Source organism: Syngnathus typhle, linkage group LG21 (assembly GCF_033458585.1).
Source record: "Syngnathus typhle isolate RoL2023-S1 ecotype Sweden linkage group LG21, RoL_Styp_1.0, whole genome shotgun sequence".
Taxonomy (NCBI): domain Eukaryota; kingdom Metazoa; phylum Chordata; class Actinopteri; order Syngnathiformes; family Syngnathidae; genus Syngnathus; species Syngnathus typhle.
The window spans coordinates 5,507,502-5,526,006 of record NC_083758.1 but is presented as its reverse complement, the minus strand read 5'-3'; the positions used below and the strand labels follow the sequence as shown (position 1 = coordinate 5,526,006).

The 18,505-nt window shown below is 42.7% G+C and overlaps 5 protein-coding genes and 1 non-coding gene across 8 annotated transcripts; 1 reads left to right on the top strand and 5 right to left on the bottom strand.

The window, feature by feature from the left end:
• Positions 1-3,569: 3,569 nt before the first annotated feature.
• Positions 3,570-6,091, bottom strand: asb13a.2 (ankyrin repeat and SOCS box containing 13a, tandem duplicate 2). The gene is given in 6 exon segments (XM_061269222.1): positions 3,570-4,568; positions 4,704-4,895; positions 4,955-5,103; positions 5,105-5,313; positions 5,381-5,568; positions 5,968-6,091. Coding segments are annotated over 6 exon segments (882 nt in total). The 5' UTR covers positions 5,984-6,091; the 3' UTR covers positions 3,570-4,440.
• Positions 6,092-6,360: 269 nt separating this feature from the next.
• zgc:113019 (uncharacterized protein LOC550590 homolog) lies at positions 6,361-8,705 on the top strand. 3 transcript variants are annotated; one of them, XM_061268558.1, is made up of 3 exons: positions 6,361-6,691; positions 6,939-7,168; positions 7,405-8,705. In XM_061268558.1, the coding sequence occupies exons 2-3, from the start codon at positions 6,985-6,987 to the stop codon at positions 8,646-8,648; spliced, it is 1,428 nt and encodes a 475-aa protein (XP_061124542.1). In that variant the 5' UTR covers positions 6,361-6,691; positions 6,939-6,984; the 3' UTR covers positions 8,649-8,705. The 3 variants fall into 3 exon arrangements, with proteins under 3 accessions (XP_061124542.1, XP_061124541.1, XP_061124540.1); XM_061268557.1 differs by having other exon boundaries at positions 6,898-7,168; XM_061268556.1 differs by lacking the exon at positions 6,939-7,168.
• Positions 8,689-10,381, bottom strand: asb13a.1 (ankyrin repeat and SOCS box containing 13a, tandem duplicate 1). Its single transcript, XM_061268561.1, has 6 exons — positions 10,176-10,381; positions 9,764-9,951; positions 9,546-9,702; positions 9,351-9,485; positions 9,103-9,294; positions 8,689-9,041 (listed from the first exon to the last, which is right to left on the bottom strand). Exons 1-6 carry the CDS (start codon positions 10,228-10,230, stop codon positions 8,878-8,880), a joined length of 891 nt encoding a protein of 296 aa, XP_061124545.1. The 5' UTR covers positions 10,231-10,381; the 3' UTR covers positions 8,689-8,877.
• A 26-nt stretch (positions 10,382-10,407) lies between these two features.
• Positions 10,408-15,164, bottom strand: gdi2 (GDP dissociation inhibitor 2). The gene is made up of 10 exons (XM_061268559.1): positions 14,985-15,164; positions 13,026-13,133; positions 12,838-12,937; positions 12,591-12,725; positions 12,311-12,509; positions 12,090-12,221; positions 11,904-12,003; positions 11,669-11,840; positions 11,379-11,578; positions 10,408-11,317 (listed from the first exon to the last, which is right to left on the bottom strand). The coding sequence occupies exons 1-10, from the start codon at positions 15,027-15,029 to the stop codon at positions 11,165-11,167; spliced, it is 1,344 nt and encodes a 447-aa protein (XP_061124543.1). The 5' UTR covers positions 15,030-15,164; the 3' UTR covers positions 10,408-11,164.
• A 519-nt stretch (positions 15,165-15,683) lies between these two features.
• On the bottom strand, positions 15,684-18,235 carry ankrd16 (ankyrin repeat domain 16). Its single transcript, XM_061268560.1, has 7 exons — positions 17,635-18,235; positions 16,832-17,052; positions 16,719-16,761; positions 16,462-16,570; positions 16,221-16,382; positions 15,976-16,054; positions 15,684-15,886 (listed from the first exon to the last, which is right to left on the bottom strand). Exons 1-7 carry the CDS (start codon positions 17,964-17,966, stop codon positions 15,738-15,740), a joined length of 1,095 nt encoding a protein of 364 aa, XP_061124544.1. The 5' UTR covers positions 17,967-18,235; the 3' UTR covers positions 15,684-15,737.
• trnay-gua (transfer RNA tyrosine (anticodon GUA)) lies at positions 17,451-17,537 on the bottom strand. Its single transcript is given in 2 exon segments — positions 17,451-17,486; positions 17,501-17,537. It is a non-coding gene; the product is annotated as a tRNA-Tyr (tRNA).
• Positions 18,236-18,505: the final 270 nt, after the last annotated feature.

Sequence of the window (18,505 nt, the reverse complement as noted above, 5' to 3'; positions counted from 1 at the left end):
CTCTGCAGGAGAGACATTTTTCCAAGGAGCTCGACAATTAAACCTAACAAGGACATGTACCCTGAATGCCATGAGAATCAAAGTGGCCCATTTTCAAGGGAAGAAAAAAAAAAAAAAGTCCTTCCGTGACAATAGACAAACGGGATTTGTTTTTTGGAGAAAAACTTTGGCATCCTTACAAAAACAGCTATGCTACTAGGCTAACTATGTGCATGTTAAGACGCCTTCTGAGGGCAACGATCGGAGCATGTATACGAAAATGAGTCACCGTTGTAGATTGCGTGTGTTGTGCACATCTGCAGCTCATTTCAAGAGTGGCGCAGGGTGTGTGTGTGAGTGTGTGTGTGTGTGTGCGTGTTACAGTGCGTAGCAGTAGACCATCACAGCGTTTCAGCTCACTGTTTATCTCATGATTCCCAAACAAAAGCCTCCCCGGTTCCTGTCTGTGCAGGGCCTTGAATCAACACAAGCGATCTGCTTTTTGCTTTCTGCCAAAATAGAAGCCCCCTCCACACACACACTTGACCCCCCCCCAGCCTTCCTAGTTGATGGTGCACTGAGGAAGGCCTCCTAACAATCAATGTAAAATCAACAGACCGCATTTTACAGAAGCTTCTTCTCACTTTGCTCTGAGGCCCTGAACACATGCTGGCAAATGGCACTTACTGCATGGTCATGTGGTTCAGGGATTTCCTTTTCTGTAGCGCCGCCACGTGGTCAAAGGGTGAAATTCACCCTACACCTGGAAAGAGTGAGAAAATTAAGAAAAGGATACATTCCTCTTTTAATGATTAATAATAGGTTGTATTTTTATCAGTGAAATGGTGACAACATAAGAAAATGAATTAATACCACCAGAATATCATATTTATATTGAGAATATATGAGAATAAGTATTATGCCGTATCATCACTTTGAAAAACATTTGCCACCATCCTTGCTTCCCTTGCACTTTTTAAAAGCAGTGATTAGTGGTAATTAGAGGAAAGATCACATTTTTGTGGGGAGTGAGAATTACACACTGTAATGTTACCCCTAGGGTTTGAAAAAAAAAAAAACTAAAACTAAAATGACAGTTTGGCGGAACATGTGTGCACAAAATGCGTTCTCATGTGCCAGTGAGCTTTATTGCATGCAACCTAAAGGTACACTGGCAGGGTGTGTGCATGTAGTTACGTAAATATTACATAACTGCTACTTACTTCACGCTTGTTTCTCAAAGCGTGGCAGGCTCCTGCAACAAAAACAGGACAGTAGCTTACTTTGAAAGTAAGTCAAGATGCAATGTTCATAGTGCCAACTACACTTTATGATTTTAAAAGGCAAGGATTCAAGTTTCGTCTTGCTCGACGTGATTGGGTACGCACGCTCCTGCAGGGTGCCCGGTGCATAGTGTTCCAGGCTTTGCGTTTACAAGCACAATGAACCATGACCCCCTGCAGTTCAGCTTAATTTAGATGTACCCGATTCAATAAGACGATTTTGTGTAAATACAAGTTGCCTTAATGGTTTCCATCCGTCAATCGAGGCAAAACAATAATAGACATAGCTTTATTCATAGAGCACTTTGACAAAAACTGCAACTGTAACAAAGTGCTGTACACAAAACCATTTTGAAAAAGTCACGCTAAAAATAAGTTAAAAAATACAATCATGCTGTTCCACTTCGGCCCTACAGGTGGCAGTAATAGTCAAACATTTTCAAATATTCTTTTACTTGGCTGATATAACTGATCGTTCTGAACTCCTGTTTTCAAGATGGTTCAACTTCCCCTTCACATTCACATCTATGAACAATTTAGTTTAAAAAATAAAATAAAAATGCATGTTTCTGTGTACTTTTACAAAGCCAGAGTGCCTGGGGTAAATGTAGAAAGGTCTGGGCTGAAATTCAAACCCAGAAGTTCTCAATTGTGACGCATTCCTCAATCAAAGAGAATTGAGCTACCTCAACTCTCCCAAAAGATGCCTGTGGATTGAGGAGCACTTTTCAACTTGGACCATTGGAATTCCACACATGCCTTTCCTCTTATCCACCTGGGATTTAAAGCACATAGATTTTCTGTGTTTAACAAGTCTTAAGGGGTCTGGGGCTACAGCAAGAGACTGGATTTACGCCCGGACACAATCCTAATTAAACATCAGTAAATGTCACGGGGGATCTTTGAGGAATAAACACTCCAAAAGGTCACGGCATTACACTTGCACTTGACTGCAGGGGTGTTCTGCGGGTCAGATTCAGTTTAGTAGGGGATCGGGACCTGATTAACAAATTCCTATTGTGTATTTTGAGGCAGCTCACTTACCTTAGTCACAGTCATCTTTAATCCTCTGGGTAAGATCTTGCAGCGAATTCTAGACAGCGAGTAATGTATGGTTAGTTTGAGTAAATATTTTCTGTTGAGTATATTTTGAGGCAGCCTATTTACCTTTATTTGTGGCCGGCCGAAGCAATTGTGATTTTCTACGTGCCCATCCTCTGTCGGTGATGAATACTGTTTATACACTTACAAAAAGATTGAATATAATTTTTTAATTATTCTTTAACTTGCAGGATAAAATGTCACTCAAGTTACATTAAAAAATACAATAAATACAAAATATCATAGCCAAAAAATACAAATTCTGACATGAGTGATAACTTACAATCAACCTCAAATTTAAACTTTACAGAAATTGCTAATAATAATATGTGACGCAAAGTTTAAAGCATTTAACATGATTTTGACGATTTTAACATCGCAGAAATTTTAGCATATCATGTCAATGCTATCAAAAAGTAATAAAAACCTAGATTTCGCCATTTTAATGTAAACACCACAATGAGTACGTTTAAATGCACATTATTTTAAAATATAATTTGCGGCCCAGCTAAATAAAATAAGTGGTCGTTTTACTGATTAGCATATTGTATTGAAGCTAACCGCCGTTAGCTTCCGCGGAAGCTAATTAATCAGAAATTATCAATGGCTTATACTTCTCTTTAACGTTACTTTTCTTTACCTGACAGTTTTCCTGTTTTGGCTTCTGTTCGTTTTTGTCTCCAATGAGTTCCAGACATTTGTTTTGCCTTTTCTAGTAACTTCGTATGTGGTCACCGTCAGAAATAACTGTTAGCTATGAGGGCAGCGGAGGGAAAATGCCAGGCGAGCCCGCGAATGGCTTACGTCCATTGCAATGCATTGTGTGTGTGTGAAAGTTAGCATTTTTCATTTGAAATACATTTCAAACAAAAAAAAGGATGGACGCCTCCTCTAAAAATGAATAAATATTTTACTAAAGACAGATCCCCTAAAAAAAATGAATAAATATTTGACTAAACAAAAAGGCGAATCTGCGGGTGCCAAACGCTAGTTCACTGTTCCTGGGAGGAGAAGGGGCTGCTTGGAGCATTTTGTAGTTCTTTTTTATTTTATTTTTTTATTTATTCATTGAGCATTGCTTTGCATTCGAATCTGAAGGCCTACTAGCTTTTCCATGTTAAAGAGTTATTATAAACTAATATAATTATTTTCAGATTGGCTTACATGGCCTAAATGAGCAAAAATAGTTCAAAGATTTATCCACTATAAATTGAAAAAAAAATTGTATACCTGCTGTACAATGACAATATTCTATTCTAATATTAAACAATCATAGGCCTTGAACCCAACTACCTCGGGCATCTTGACAGTTATTAAAAAATCAAACAGATAGGCCTAAATCCACTTGGCATGCTAGCTACAATAAAAAGATAAAACTGAAGAGAAACAGAAGGAGCTAAAGACAGCGCCATTACCTAAATGCCAGCAAATATCTTGTGTCCTGAATTTGTCTTGCAGTTCAACACTATGATAAATTGTGGCCTAAATGGACCAGTTATGAAACACCCCGAAGGAGGTCATGTCAACAAGGACAACGATTAAGACGGGGGCGCGGCGCTTTGGAGAATTTCTAAACATCTGTCTGTGCGCCTTGCTAAAATTAGCTCTCATTTTTTGGGGAGTATAAATAGACCCGTGGTTGCTAACTATACATTTATACAGTAGTGTCCCAAACAAAGAGAAGCACCTGGCTCACAGCTGTTTCTCTTGACAAGGCCTTGAGAATTTACAAGCCACAGCACAAACGTGCATTACAAATTTTTCTAATATCCTTTATCATTGTATTATTTGTGGAAAAACAAACATGAATTTGAAATGATAAAAAAATTTGCATTTTCATGTAATCATGTAGCTAAATACGATCTTAAGTGCATTTCTTCTTTAAATATCAAGTCAACAGGAATTAAAGAATCTCCATCACAAAGAGTCCAAGGTGAATGTGAATTTCAAAAATTATATTAAGACATTGTTTCACTAGAATATGAATCTGTTGAATTAACGCAGTTTCCTCGAGATTGCAAGTCTTTTTTTTTCTTATTTGGTGAAACGATCATTGAAATCCTCTTCAGGCTTCAAGTCACTGATAGCACAGGTAGCTGATAATGAGCTTTGGAATCTGGAGTTGAGCTACAACCTTCAGCGCACTGGTGCCCAGCTTCTGTCGCAGTGCCAACCTACTGAGTTGCTGCAGGCTCATGGGCATGGCTGTAGGAAAGAATAGCGACATAAAAACAACTTTTAATCTACGTCTGATCGGATACTATATAAAAAATGGTCCTTGACTGCCACCATCTGGCAGCTTTGTGCCACTACAAGATTTCTGATGCATTTGAGTCCTACCCTCATAAGAGCGCAGGCAGGTTGCGACTGGTGAGCCCGGCGGGGCGCAGTCGACGGGTTTCTTATTGTGTCTATCCCGGGCGTAAATGTTGGCGCCGAACTCCACGAGGGTCTCAATCAATTCCACGTTTGCGCTCTTTGCGGCGTGGTGCAGTGCCGTCTGGTGCAGCCGGGCGGCGTTCACTCTGGCACCTGGCACAGTTATAAAAATTCGAATATTTCCTTCATGACATGTCTCGTGTTATGCTTACCAGCATTGAGGAGCTCTTTCGCACAGTGTAAGTGGTTATTAGCACAAGCTACATGCAGCGGGGTCCCGTGGTAGAGGTCGTTCGCCTCCAGGGAAGCGCCCTCAGCAATCAGCAACTTCACACAGTCGAAGCTTCCTGCAAGAATGTTATTGTGTGTCTATTTGAGGAAGCATCTTGGAGTCGTATCGTGAAAACCACTTGCCTCCCATACAGGCTTCGTGGAGCGGTGAGGCAGTACGAGAGGTGAGGGCAGGATTGGCTTTGGCGCCTCGTTCCAGCAAGAGCGTCACGCACTCCAAACTACCCACAGAGCAGGCGTCACACAGCGGGGTGCTGCCATCCACGTTTCTCGCATCCACCTAACATCCATCAGAGGACGTAAGAATGGACTGTACTTTTAGCTCCTTCGCTGAGACTTGTGCTCACCTGTGCACCGGCATCCAGAAGTAGCCGGACGCACTGGGTGTGACCCCGGGCGCAGGCCTCGTGCAGGGGTGTGATGGAGTCCTCCGCCACGATGTTGACGGAAGCGCCGCGATCGATGAGCTGCTGCAAAAGGGAAGCCTGACCAATCGCCGCCGCCACGTGGACCGGCGTTCTCACAGTCCAGCAGCCTGTAGGAATCGCATTAAAATAGAATTAAACACCGTGGTTGCATCTTGATGGCTTGAAGGAATCATCGCAAATAAAATTCCATTCTCAAAAACAGACATACAACTTTCATTTTAGAAGCATCCTTCATAATATCATCTTGGTTTTGTTGCTTTAAAGACTTTTGCAAATGTTCACAGGAGTGAGGAACACGTCTTTATTCCATGACTGACTACCAACAAGTCCTCAAAGCAAATTAATAGCACCTATGATGATAAAAATACGAGTCAAGGGGTTCTGTTTTCCATAATTCTTGCAATGTCATATCTTCGGAGGGCAGAAACGTTAGCTTCTCTTTTATAAGATTACCATTATGCCACAACAATCGAGCGCAAAACGGTGGAGTTCTTTTTAATACGCACGGATATTGGGATCCATGTTTCGAAACGGATCCAAGAGTGAAACACGTCTTCGACGTTTGTAAACAAGAGGCTCTTGTTTACATGTGGAGATGTAGTCTTCTTCTGTGGTTTACTGGCAAGTAAAAATTGGAGCCCTGTACCGCGACCTAGCGGTTGGAGTAAACAACACAATCGCGCGAGAACAATAGTGAATATGGTGCTAAATGACAGTAAATTAAATCAAAAACACGTTTTGGCTGTGGTAGGGTTAGGATTAGGGTATATTATATTGTTTGTTAAATAATTTAAGCGAGTTTACGGGTATCTGTGCTTTAATTGAGTGTTTTTATACTTTTTCTCCAGAATTATCTTGATGCAATATCATTGAGAGGCCGATAGATGGCAGCATTGACATTGAGACTCTAATCTGCCAGATAAAAGGAGAAATCGAAAACGTCAACAAGCGAAAAGACGATCGATGTTTATTCTCTTGTTACCGCGGCTATGGTTCGCATATGTTGTGTCCTGGGCTGCACCAACAAGTCACACGACAGCCGCCGTAAGAAACTCGACAACGGGTTGAGATTCTTCACCTTCCCGACCTGGAAGAAAAGCTACGGGCCGCAAATCAAAGAGATCTCCAAGAGGCGACGGTCGGCTTGGGTCGCCGCTGTCCGACGCAAAGACATCACATTTGACAAGATAACTCCTTTCATGTTCGTCTGCTGTCGCCATTTCCATAAAGGTAAACAGTGGAAATTTGGCAGTGACAGCTCTTAATTCATATTTGTAGATCCGAATAAACGCTGACCGCTATTTATAATTGTAATAAATGTTAGTAAAACTACGTACTGGTTGATTTTTTGCATATTCAGATCAGTGAGTCTTTTGCGTACCACAAGAGGGCACTCGTGTAACACTAATCGTACTCATCTTTTTCTTCCATTATAGTGATGTTACAGTGTTGACACTTATGAATCAAATCCGCACAGATTGAAGCATTCGGATGAGTATTGAGAAGTGAACAGGCACCTCATCATGCCGAAGACCCGACGTACCGCCTACATGGCGGCCTTCAAGCTGCAGGCGATCGAGCTGGCAATCAAAAAGGGTAATCGATCCGCTGCTCACGAGCTTGGAGTTAACGAATCCATGATACGACGTTGGAGGAAGCAGCATGGAGAACTGTCTCGCTGCAAGAAGACGACAAAAGCCTTCAGAGGCAAGAAGTGCAGTTTAGTGACGTTTCCATTTTTGACTAATTTTGTCAATTAACAAAATTTGACATTTGAAAAAGGTTTCTAAAGGAGTCGGAAAAGATGCCAAATTTTATGCAATGATTCTCGCTTGGGGTCCCTCGTGTTATGCTTAAGACTCACTGGCAGTTCATCTGTATTTTAATTTGATTACATTTCAAATTTAAGAACGGTTTTAGAAGGATTCTCATGTTCATTGCAGGAAAGCCGGCGTACGAAATGATGGAGAACGACCCAGACTGGGCGCCGTCCTTGCATATGGGCCACACAGAGAACGAACTCGGCAACTCCCTGCGCTCAGCCAAAAGAAAGAAGTCGGTTCTACAGAGCGAGCGTATCCAGGAGGCGGCCGAGTCAGCAGAAGAGGAGCCGGCGCGATGCGAGGAAGCGCTAACGTTGAACATCAAACAAGAAAAGGAGGAGGAAATAGTCAAATGGGAGCGCAAGGAATGCTGTGGAATCGGAACAAAGAAAGTCAATCATGAAGAAATGCTGATCGAAGCGGTCAAACGGGAAGGGGGGCAGACAGAATGCAACTTCTGCATCCAAAGGTCTACAGAAGTAAGCCACCTGGTGGAGGAGAACAGACGACTCAGGCTTGAGTTGGACGCCTTCAAGATCGCGGATGGCTTTTTCCAGGACGACGACAACAAAGTGGAATATTACACCGGTTTGCCGAACGTGGCCTCTTTCATGACCTTTTTCTGTTTTTTATTACCGTTCATGCCAGCCCGCCACAACAGACTGAGTCCTTTTCAAGTCCTCCTGTTGACTTTCATGCGCCTCCGGCTGGATTTACCCACGCAGCACCTCGCTCACATTTTCAGCATCACCACAAGCACAGTGGAAACGACGTTTCGAGAAACTGTTTCGTTTCTGTACGCAAAGCTGAAGCCTTCCGTTACGTGGCCCTGCAGAAATACTTTGCAAAGGACGACGCCGCGACGGTTTGCCGAGGCCTTCGGCGGCAAAGCCGTCGCCATCCTGGACTGTTTTAAATTGCAGCTGTCGCATGATGACAAATTAGACCAAAGCAATTATGCCGTTCAATATTTAATTGCTGTCACACCAAGTGGATTTGTTGGTTTTGTATCAAAAGGGTGTGACGAATTTATAGCTGCCAAAAACGTCTTGGAGAAAAGCGGTTTCTTAAATAGCTTGTTGCCAGGCGATGTCGTCTTGGCAAACAGTTTCGACAAAACCGGCGACTTGTTTTGCGCTCAGGTGGACGGGCCGACCTGCGTCCGAGCCAACTGTCTTCTTGCTGAGAACGTGGTGGCACACGTTGAAACCGTCGAGGGAAATATCCGCCGCAAGTATCAAATCTTCAAAGCGGCCGTGCCCGTGGACATGACGCTAGCGCGTGACGGTGAAGAAGTCACGTTGTTGGATAAAATGGTCACCGTCTGTTATGCGCTAGAAAACCCTTGTCCAACTACAATTTAACTACACCGCCATTTTGATTACCAAAATAAAGATGGGTAAGAAACTTTCAGGATAATTTACTGGATTGACAATAATTGACATACCAAATCATACACAAAGCGAACACCTGCCATTTGCGAGGAATAGCCACAAACAAAAACAAAAAAAATTCACATTTTCACTATTTATGCTGGACTCGATCCTTCACCATCACAAAAAGTAGGTGTTCGGTGTACATTGGTATATTTAATCAAACATCCATATGGAACTCTAGTGATGCGGGGTGATTGCAAAACTGGAGATAGCTCTGAATGGAACGAGCTACGCCCAGCAAACCTATGACCACCGAGGCAGAGGTACCAAGAGCCCTCCTCACGGTGATTCTACAAAGATGCTGAAGGCTCAGCGGATTTCCTGCAGCCAAACAAACACATATTGATGACTTGTTATTTTTAAGCAGACGGTGGCGACGTACTTTCGTAAAACCTGAGACGGGCATAGGACGGCGACGCAGGTGTCGAGTAGTCGCCGGGTTTACGTCCGAAGTTGTCGAGAGAGTACACGTTGGCTCCGAACTCCACCAGCAACTCCAACACATCCGGCGTGTCCAGTCGAGCAGCGTGGTGCAAGGCTGTCTCGTGGAACTTGCTGGAATTCACGTCGGCACCTGCGGGGATTGATTTTTGACTTGATTTTGCATCCACTGTCGATATATTGTCTTACCTGCGAGCAGAAGCTCCTTGACACATTCCACATTCGCTTTTGCACACGCAATGTGCAGCGGTGGGCCAAAATGGACATCGTACGCCTCCAGTTGGGCACCACTAGCAATCAGCAGCCTCAGTATCTCAGGATTTCCTGAGAAGGAAAGGAAGTGTTATATTAAATTGACATCAAACGGGGGTCAACGTGACGCGCCTTGGATGCAAGCCTCATGGAGGGGGGATGCTGTCAAAGCGGTGAGTGATGGGTTGATTTGGGCTCCGTATCGCAAAAGGAGCTTGACGCACTCCAAACTACCGGAAAAGCAGGCGTGGCAAAGGGGAGTGCTGCCATGGATATTCCGCACATCCACCTTAAAAGAAAAAAAAAACGCTTAGTCCTCACTAGTGATTAAATCAATGCACGAGTATAACCTGGGCTCCAGCTTCCAGGAGCAGGCGGGCACAATGCGGGTGAGCTTGGAGACAAGCTTCGTGGAGCGGGGTGATGTTGTCCACGGTCACTATGTTGACTGACGCTTCACTCTCTATCAGCCGGATTAGCTGTAAAGCCCTCCCCTGAGATGCGGCTTCGTGGAGGGCAGTCCGGTCCGCCCACACACCTTGTTCAAAATAAAAATGGCACAAAATAAAGATAAGAAGAAGAAGGGAATTATTGTTTGTGCTGCACTGTGCAGAAAATGACACGTGACATGCTCGTCAACTTGTTTACATTTCTTATCATAAATGGAGAAATTAAGGTGAGGGCACATTGTCAGGAGGTAAAACTTCTTAAAAATAACAATTGAAAATGCAATTGCGTCAAAGTTAAGTGAAAAATATTAACTCAAATCCTGCAAAGATGAACTTCGTGCCGGTGTCACCGCCATGTTGTTTACCATCCGCAAGCGAGTGGCGCAATGAATTATGGGACTTGAAGTCTTACATGGGGGATATGTTAATTAAGTGCAAAGGTTAAATTCCTCTGTCAACTCAAATTATAATCCATTAAAAGCATTCGCAGCTCTGATTTCCACGCTTATTCAACGCAGATGGGAGGGTAAAAAAAAAATCCAAGCTATTTTTGCCAAACTTTTCTTTTTTTTACTTTGCGGTACAGAAATCAGTGGAGCCCAAGTTGCTCGTTTTGTTGTTGTTACAAACAGAAGATGACGCATTACAGATTTCTCAATTCAAAACACTGCCGCAGTACACATTTGGTCCTTCTTAAGCGGTTTCTCTTGCTTCACTTTGCACAAAAACAGGAATACTATTACATCTTACAAGCTGTTGAGCACAGGTCCAGGTAGTTTTATGGTTTACGATAGTACATGGCCGGCGTGGGGAATAGATAACACCAAACCTTAAAACCATTGTTGCCGCAACTATTTGTTTTAACAACCGATCCAACCTGATGTTACGAAATACCTGAAATCAAATACAATTCAAGACAGAACAAGTCAATCCCCCTGCCAACAAATATGATGTACTGATCTTAATTTGGCATCTTTGGACTCTGCATGTTTTTTTTTTTATATCATAACACAAAATATCATCCGAAAACCAGAAATCACTGTTTAGGCCATCTGTTAACTGAGACTGATTATAAATGAGGAAAATAAAGCATAGATCCCTCCCTGCACTTAATTCAGTATTACTATGTCATAATTCTAGACGATCAACTTCCCACCGGACCGCCACATATTCCTGCGACGCGTAATTTTTTATTTTTTTTTTAGAAGGTATTCTTTCTATACAATGTGAGATTTCAATTATGGGCAGCGTTCGTCTTTGATATTGAGGAGTGTGTTGCACCAGCAGCGGCGGCGCCGGTCTCTACTCGGCGGCGTCCCCGTAGATGTCCTTTTTCCCGCGCTCCATCTCGGCAAAGTCAAACTCCGAGCCCGTCATCCTCCGGTAGATGTCCTTGATGTCGTCGCAGGTGGTCTCGAAGTGGGTGGTGGCATCGTATGAACGGGAGATGAAGACCTACGCAGAGCGGCATTTGAATGAGGACAAATGGAGGAACGTCACGCTACGAAAAACGTACCTGGCTCTCGGTGCCGTCGTCAGTTGGAGCGTACTGGTCAGTGATGCTGACAAACTTCTGCTCGATGGGTTCCAGCAGGTCCAGAGCGGGCTTGATCTCTTTCTCGGGGTCGTTGGTTTCCGCCGTGGTGCTGGCGATGGCGATGTATTTGCCGGCATGCGCCACGTTGTGAGCGGCGGAGATCATACAAACGTAGATGTCTGGAAGCAGAGAGGCGGAAACAGCGGTCACGTCAAGCCGCTTGCCTTTGCGGGTTTCGACCGCGTGTGTTCAATTGCTGGAGTACACACCGTGCTTCCTGTTGACCTGGTTCTGGGGGATGATGATCTGGCAAGAGTTGACGTCGCCCGTGTTAGCGATGGGGTGGCTCAGGATGCAGATGGCCCTGATCACCTGGCCCACTTTTACGGCCCGGTTCATAAAGTAGCTGGGGTCGCAAATCAGCTGCTTGCACCTGGCAAACTGGAAGACAAACACAACCGAGTCATTTATTTATCGACTTATTCGAAAGTCAAGCGTGCTTACCTCCCCCTCCGACTTGACTCCAACCACCTTCCCGTTCTCCATCACGATCTCCTCAATGGGCTTTTTTAACATGTACGTCCCACCGTAGATGGCGCTCAGCCTGGAATGGTCAACAAGTCATGGTTGGAGATCAACAAAAATGAGTTTATTTTTTATTTTTTAAATTATTATTGGTGGCTCTCGTACCTGGCAAAGCCTTGTGGCAGTTCTCCCAAGCCGTACAGTGGGTAGAGGTAGGGGCTCTTGCCGTATCTGGCGAGGGACTCGCTGTAAAGCTTTATTCTGTTTATTGTTTCAAGGCAAGGCTCATTCAGGTAACTGAACGGGAAGAAAAGAAAGTCATAGGAATAATATTAGTGTGCAGTCATGTATGACGCTTGATGGTAGAATTGAAAAAGACCACTGACTCATCTGTGCGGTAGAGAGCGAGGGAGTGGCCGGTGAAGTCGATGACCTCGTCGCCTAAGGCGAATTTCTCAAAAACAGCCTTCATGGTGGTCTTGTGGGGGTCGACGCCCTCCCAGGTTTTGGGGTCGTTTTCGTCAAAGTTGGCCACGTAGACCAGGAATTTCTTGAAGCGCCGTTTCACAAACAAGCCCATCAGACCTTGACACATTGACGGAGACAGCTTAGGCACCGGGAGGCGAAAGTGGTGATGACGGGAGTTGACGTTCGGCGGTGACTTACTGGAGGTCAGAGCCTCGGTCTCGGTGGAGGGCACTTTGTAGATTTTGCCGCCCTTGTACACAAAGCTGCCCTCGATCACCTTGAAATCCAGGTAGCGGGTCACCTGGGTGATCAGCAGCATGCGGACCAGTTGACCTGAGAAAAAGACGGCTTATACAAACAACTGGAAACCTTTGAAAGTTATTCGCGCCGACTTTGTATTTGACAATCCAATGTCCAAACAAATATGCAGCGGAGGAGGTTCTACCATTGGCCATCAGGAATTTAGGGACCAGGTCCACGTTCCAATCCCGACCGCTTCCCATGGACTCAGGAGGTTTGCCCGGAAGGTTGAAGCGTGCGTAAAGCTGGAAGGATGTAAAAAAAAAAAAAAAAAGGGTTTTCCCTTTGTTTCTCTTGAGGTCTCAAAATAAAAAGGGAGCAGAGGAGGCTTACATCACCCAAAGGCGTGATGGAGGCACTCTCAGCTCCGTAGTAAGAGTTGCGGTCCATGTGCAGCACCTTCTTCTTCTTCACCGACATGATTCCAGATAAGATACATTCCTATTGGAAGCAAAAAAAACAACAAAACATACATTTTTCTCTTTTGGGCTTTTCTGCCATGAAGATCACAGGAAACAGTTTCACACATTCAACCAATAAAATGACAGCAAACTGGGCGGGAGGTGGCTGCTCTGCAATAAAATAAAAATAATAAAAAAGCACATGACAGCTCAACATCTCACTTTTTGCTCTATGACCTAAGCGCCTCCCTCAAGCTTTCACTTCCTTTCCGCCATGTTAAGTGAATGCACAGGAAGGCGAAACTCACTCAGAGCACTTCCTGAGTCCTCGTAGCAAGCAGAAGATTTTCTTTTGAGTGCCATTTCAAATGATATCTTGTGATGTGCCCCCCCCCCCTTTCAGATTATCTAACGCGTTATCTAATGCACGTAACAATTCTCCAGAAACTCTTGCTTTCAAACAGAAGCCCCGCCCCTAAAAGACCGCTCCAGTCCCACGGTTGTCACGGGATTAGCCCTGTCATGCGTCACCCATTAACAGCAAAACCAAGCTATTTGTCGGTTATAGCACACTGTTATTGGCGGCCAATTACATGTCACACACTTTGTTAACACTGACACGGAAAATATAATAATTTAGAAACAATGGACGTTTCGAATTCCTTCCGAGTAGATGCACTGAATTGACATTTGAAAACTAACTGAAGACTCAAGCTAAATAGTAATTTGGGAATGGTGATTAAAGTTAACATTTCACTGTACTGCTTCCTTTTATCTAAACACCCTTTGCTAGAAACATTCCCCTTCATTAGATTTAGATTTAAGCTACAGCAAGCGGTTTAGATAATGGGTGGATAAAATAAGTGATGGCACGTAAACATAAAAAGCTAATTTGTCGTACTAGTAACATTATATTTAAATGGATATAATTTAAATCGAACAGAAAAATGGTAAAATAGGTTAATACTCAGATTGTAAGATTTATAGTAACTCAAGATAAAATGGCCGACAATTAAACCTAAAAATTCATGTGGTTGCGTGCTTCTGGAATTTATCAATATATAAGAAATAGCATGCGAAAAATAAATTATAATCATACTTGGGAGATGAAATTTTACTTGTATATATTCCTTGAATAGTGACAACATATTTATATACTTGCTAATGTTTTAGTCACACTATTTTGATTGCTATCATTCCTCAGTTTAAATGAAACGACAAAACATATTACTTATGGTCATTTGAAGTCTATGAAATAAAACAATTGTCCTTGACATTTCAAATACCTTCATTGGCTGGCTCTCAAGTTGAACAAAACGAGAACAGAAAAAAAAAAAAAAATACCTGACAACACAATTGTTACACGTCGTCGTCATTCGAGTTGAACTTACCTGTTGTTGCTTAATGGCTTCAAGTTTCAAAACAACTGTCGAGTTTTGTGGTCAGATTTCATTTTATTGACTGTCATTTATTAATTAGAAGAAACTACCGAGTTACACTCACACGACACAAGTTCAAGTGGACATTTTTTCCTCATCGTTATTACCACTCGTAGTTACCTTGAATTAGATGAGCTAATGTTAGCACACCAATAATCTACGATTAATCTTTTCCCGACGAGGTGAGCTCTGCCAGTGATAGGGCGAGACTGCCACCTAAACGGTTTGTAGCAACACGTTCGAGTCTTAAAATACTTTTAACGGCGAGTTAATTTAAATGGAATACTTTTTATGTCTATAAGAGGATATTGGAGACGGTTATCTTGTTAAGCTAGTTACTTAGCGTTAGCCGAGGCTAATGCTAATTAGGCCCAGTTAGCCTTAAGAGCTAACAGCAGTGTTAACAGGTTGCAAAGCGCTTCCAAAGCGGACTCGTTGAAGAATTTCCTCACCGTCAATCCGGTGCCGAGGACGATCACGTCGTATTCTTCATTCATTTCGATAATGGGGTTAGATGGCGGAAAGCCTTGGTAGGGAAAGAAGAAAACGGATATCCAGCAGGGTTGAAGTGGGAAGGGGCTGAGCTGAGTGGGCGCACGGCTCCGACAGCGTCAGGCGACGACTGGGTGGGGCGTGGTCTTTGCCTGTCAATCACTTGTTGACGACACGTTAGCACACGGGCTAACATTACGATTAAAATGTTTAGACTTTGGTTTGGTTACAACAATAAAATCAGACGTCATTTTTACTTCTTTGATTTGAGACTTTGATATTTGACGGAATAGAATGCAGTCATTCGAAGATATTTTATCGAAAATAAAAGTTTAAAAGATACTTCTTTATTTATTTAATTTATTATTTTCTGTGGTAAAAAGTTAATATTTCATCTACAAATAATTTTATACATTTTTCATGTACGATTAATACCTTTAAAAACGTATTTGTCACTTGCTGTCCACTGAAAATGACATCACAGTTACGCCAGGTATCAACCAATCACGGCTCATGTGACGTTCACAAGATGACGTCATAATTATTATTTTTTTTTTCTGTGATTAATGAATCTTCTAATTCCAGGATCTAAGAGTGCCAAGAACTAAAAGTTCCTGGAAATGTTGTTTCAAGATGAGGGTAAAAAAAATAGGAAACCATTGATGTTTATTTCTTTATTACATTAGAATTATAATGCCCTTTAGTAGATTTGATTAACTGCATTCAAAGACTTTCACTATGTCTGATTTTTTTGCAAGCTGCCGTGCCGTTGTGCCAGATGCATCCTGGGAATCTTTGAGCCCGAGCTGAAGCAGCGTTCTGGCAGCTTCCGCGTGCTGTCCGATGGAAGCCATGTGGAGGGCTGGGGGGGGAACAAAAAAAAAAGAAGTAAAACTAGTATGAAGTAGGAATGCAAATTTCTGGTTGACTTCTCTCACACTTGCAGTTTACCTGTTCTGCCCTTTTTGTCCCGAACGTGAAGATCTGCTCCCAAATCTAATAAAGTTTTTAAAGTGGAAACGTGTCCTTCCTAAATACACACAAAGAAACACACAAATATTATATATTCATTAAGCAGGGCTGTCACTTTAAGCGCAACGTACATTTTGACACAATCTTCACTTGATCCAATATGCAACATATTTTATATTTTGATTTCTATTTTTAAGAACATTGCAATTTGGCTTTAACCCTACCTTGGCAGCATAATGCAAGGAAGTGAGCTGCAAACCAGTGGCCTTCTGGTTGACGTCAACGTGGAGCTCCCTTACGAGGAACCGCAGCGCCTCCTCCTGGCCAGTAACGGCCACCTGGTGCACTGGCTGAACCCCAAGAATGTCAGATGCTGTTGCAGATGCCTGCAGGAGGGGACAGACAAGTTGGCCCAAATGTAAATATATGCAAAACATGGTATTCCAATTAGCAATGATATACTACCTGGTGTTTCTCCAAAAGAAGCCTAGCCAATGAAATGTGTCCGTTCCTCACCGCATCCATGAAGGGTGTGACCCCGCAGCTGTCTTTTTCATCTGGAGTGTAGCCGCATCTGGACAACACATTTCAAGTGCGAGAACGTTGCCCGCAAAAAACAGCTCTTACAATTACAACAAACAGATGTAAAAAACATCATTAAAATCCTAATTAAAGATGATTTGATGTTACAACATTAGAATCTTGGATTACGCTCGATTTACCTCTCGAGCAAGATGCCGACAACCTCCTCACATCCATGCATAGCTGTAGACCACGAGCAAATAAATCAAATGATCAAATACTTATGTGATGCATCTCCAGAAGACCAGCTCACCCGCCGTGTGCAGAGGTGTCCTGCATGTTTTACTTTGACTTTTCCACAAATCCGGAGCAACGTCCAGGAGAAAGTGGACCACCAGGGGATCGCCCTCCCTGCAGGCGATGTGGAAGGCGTTCCAGCCATCTTTGTTTCTCAGGAGCGGGTCCGCGGAGTGCTCCATCAGCTCTCGGATCACGTCTAGGTTCCTACGAGTGCAGGCCATCATCAGAGGGGTCCTAGGAAAGAGAATTGTATATAAAATGTCAACACAAAGTATTGTGCCTTTCCTTCTGGTGTGCGTACCTTGGCCGCTAGAGGGCGCATGGACCCATTTAATAAATGAAGACAACGCATAATAGCTCAGTTCGATCCAGAAATATTAGTCGTTTATGTCTTAGCATGAAGCTATCGCGGTTATGCGTTTTGTTAAGTCCACAATATGTAATTTTCATTTATTATGATAGTGCCGTTTTCTATATAATGTGATTAAAATACATGATTCTGTCCAAACAAGCTTCTTACTCCAATGTCAGTCTTAATTAAATATGATTTTTCTTACTGTAAATAAAGTAAGAAATGTTTTTTCTTACTGTAAATAAATGTTAAGTACATTTTGAAAATAAAAACAATGCTCTCCTTCGAGCCGGATTCGAACCAGCGACCTAAGGATTTCAGCGTAAGCCTCTACAGTCCTCCGCTCTACCAACTGAGCTATCGAAGGGAGTTGCCAAAAGAAGCCTCACACTACATATTTATTAAATATATCACTGCATATAAAATTTATGGATTAAAACAATGTTTATGAAGCCAAATCTCACCAATCCGCTTTCTTTAAACTGTCCACTTGCGCTCCCTTCTGCAGTAAATAGCTAACACATGCTAGGTGGCCCATGGAAGCAGCTTCGTGCAGCGGCCGCTTGTAGTCGTTGTTATAAACTTCCACATCGGTGCCCACTTCTTTTATAAGAAAGTCTAAAATGTCCAAACGTCCGTGCCGGGCCGCGTAGTGTGCAAGAGTATCTCCGGACCGTCCGAAGTGTTTGTCTCGGGCAACCTCCTTTAGTCCGCATGTCTTCATGTGTTTTGTCAGAGAGCTAAATTGTCCACCCTGAGTTAGTTTCACCAGCATTTTGAGACTATCTTCGTCCATGTTGATTGTAAAAAAATAAGTCAGCAAACTCTCCAAAAGATCTCTGGAAGAGGAAAACGAGTTAAGTCATTTGCTTGTGCTTCACGACAGCAATCATGACGATCCAGGCGAGTGCAACGTTGACCAACCATGAACCGACACTGTTAAAACATCGATTCAATTGATTGGGTTAGGTGAATTTATATTAAATCATATGTTGGCTATAGTTAATATTATTACGTAATGATAAAATAATCACACGTTTGGAGGGTTGGGCTTTTAACAAATAAAGCTAAATCGGCCATTCCAAGCAGGCATCATGAACCGATGAATTGTGGGTAATGTAGTTGCTAGGACTGATTTCACCGAAATGACTTGTGTTTATAAAATCGTTTATTATTGTAAGTAATTGTAAAATTACTCACAGTTTAAGAAATAATACTGCGCTCAAACATTTCCAAAGACAGAAATACGTTTGCACTAATTGAATTAAAATGCATTGCACATAAAAGTTAGATAATAGCGCACTTTAATGTTTAAAACAAAACGATTCCTAAATA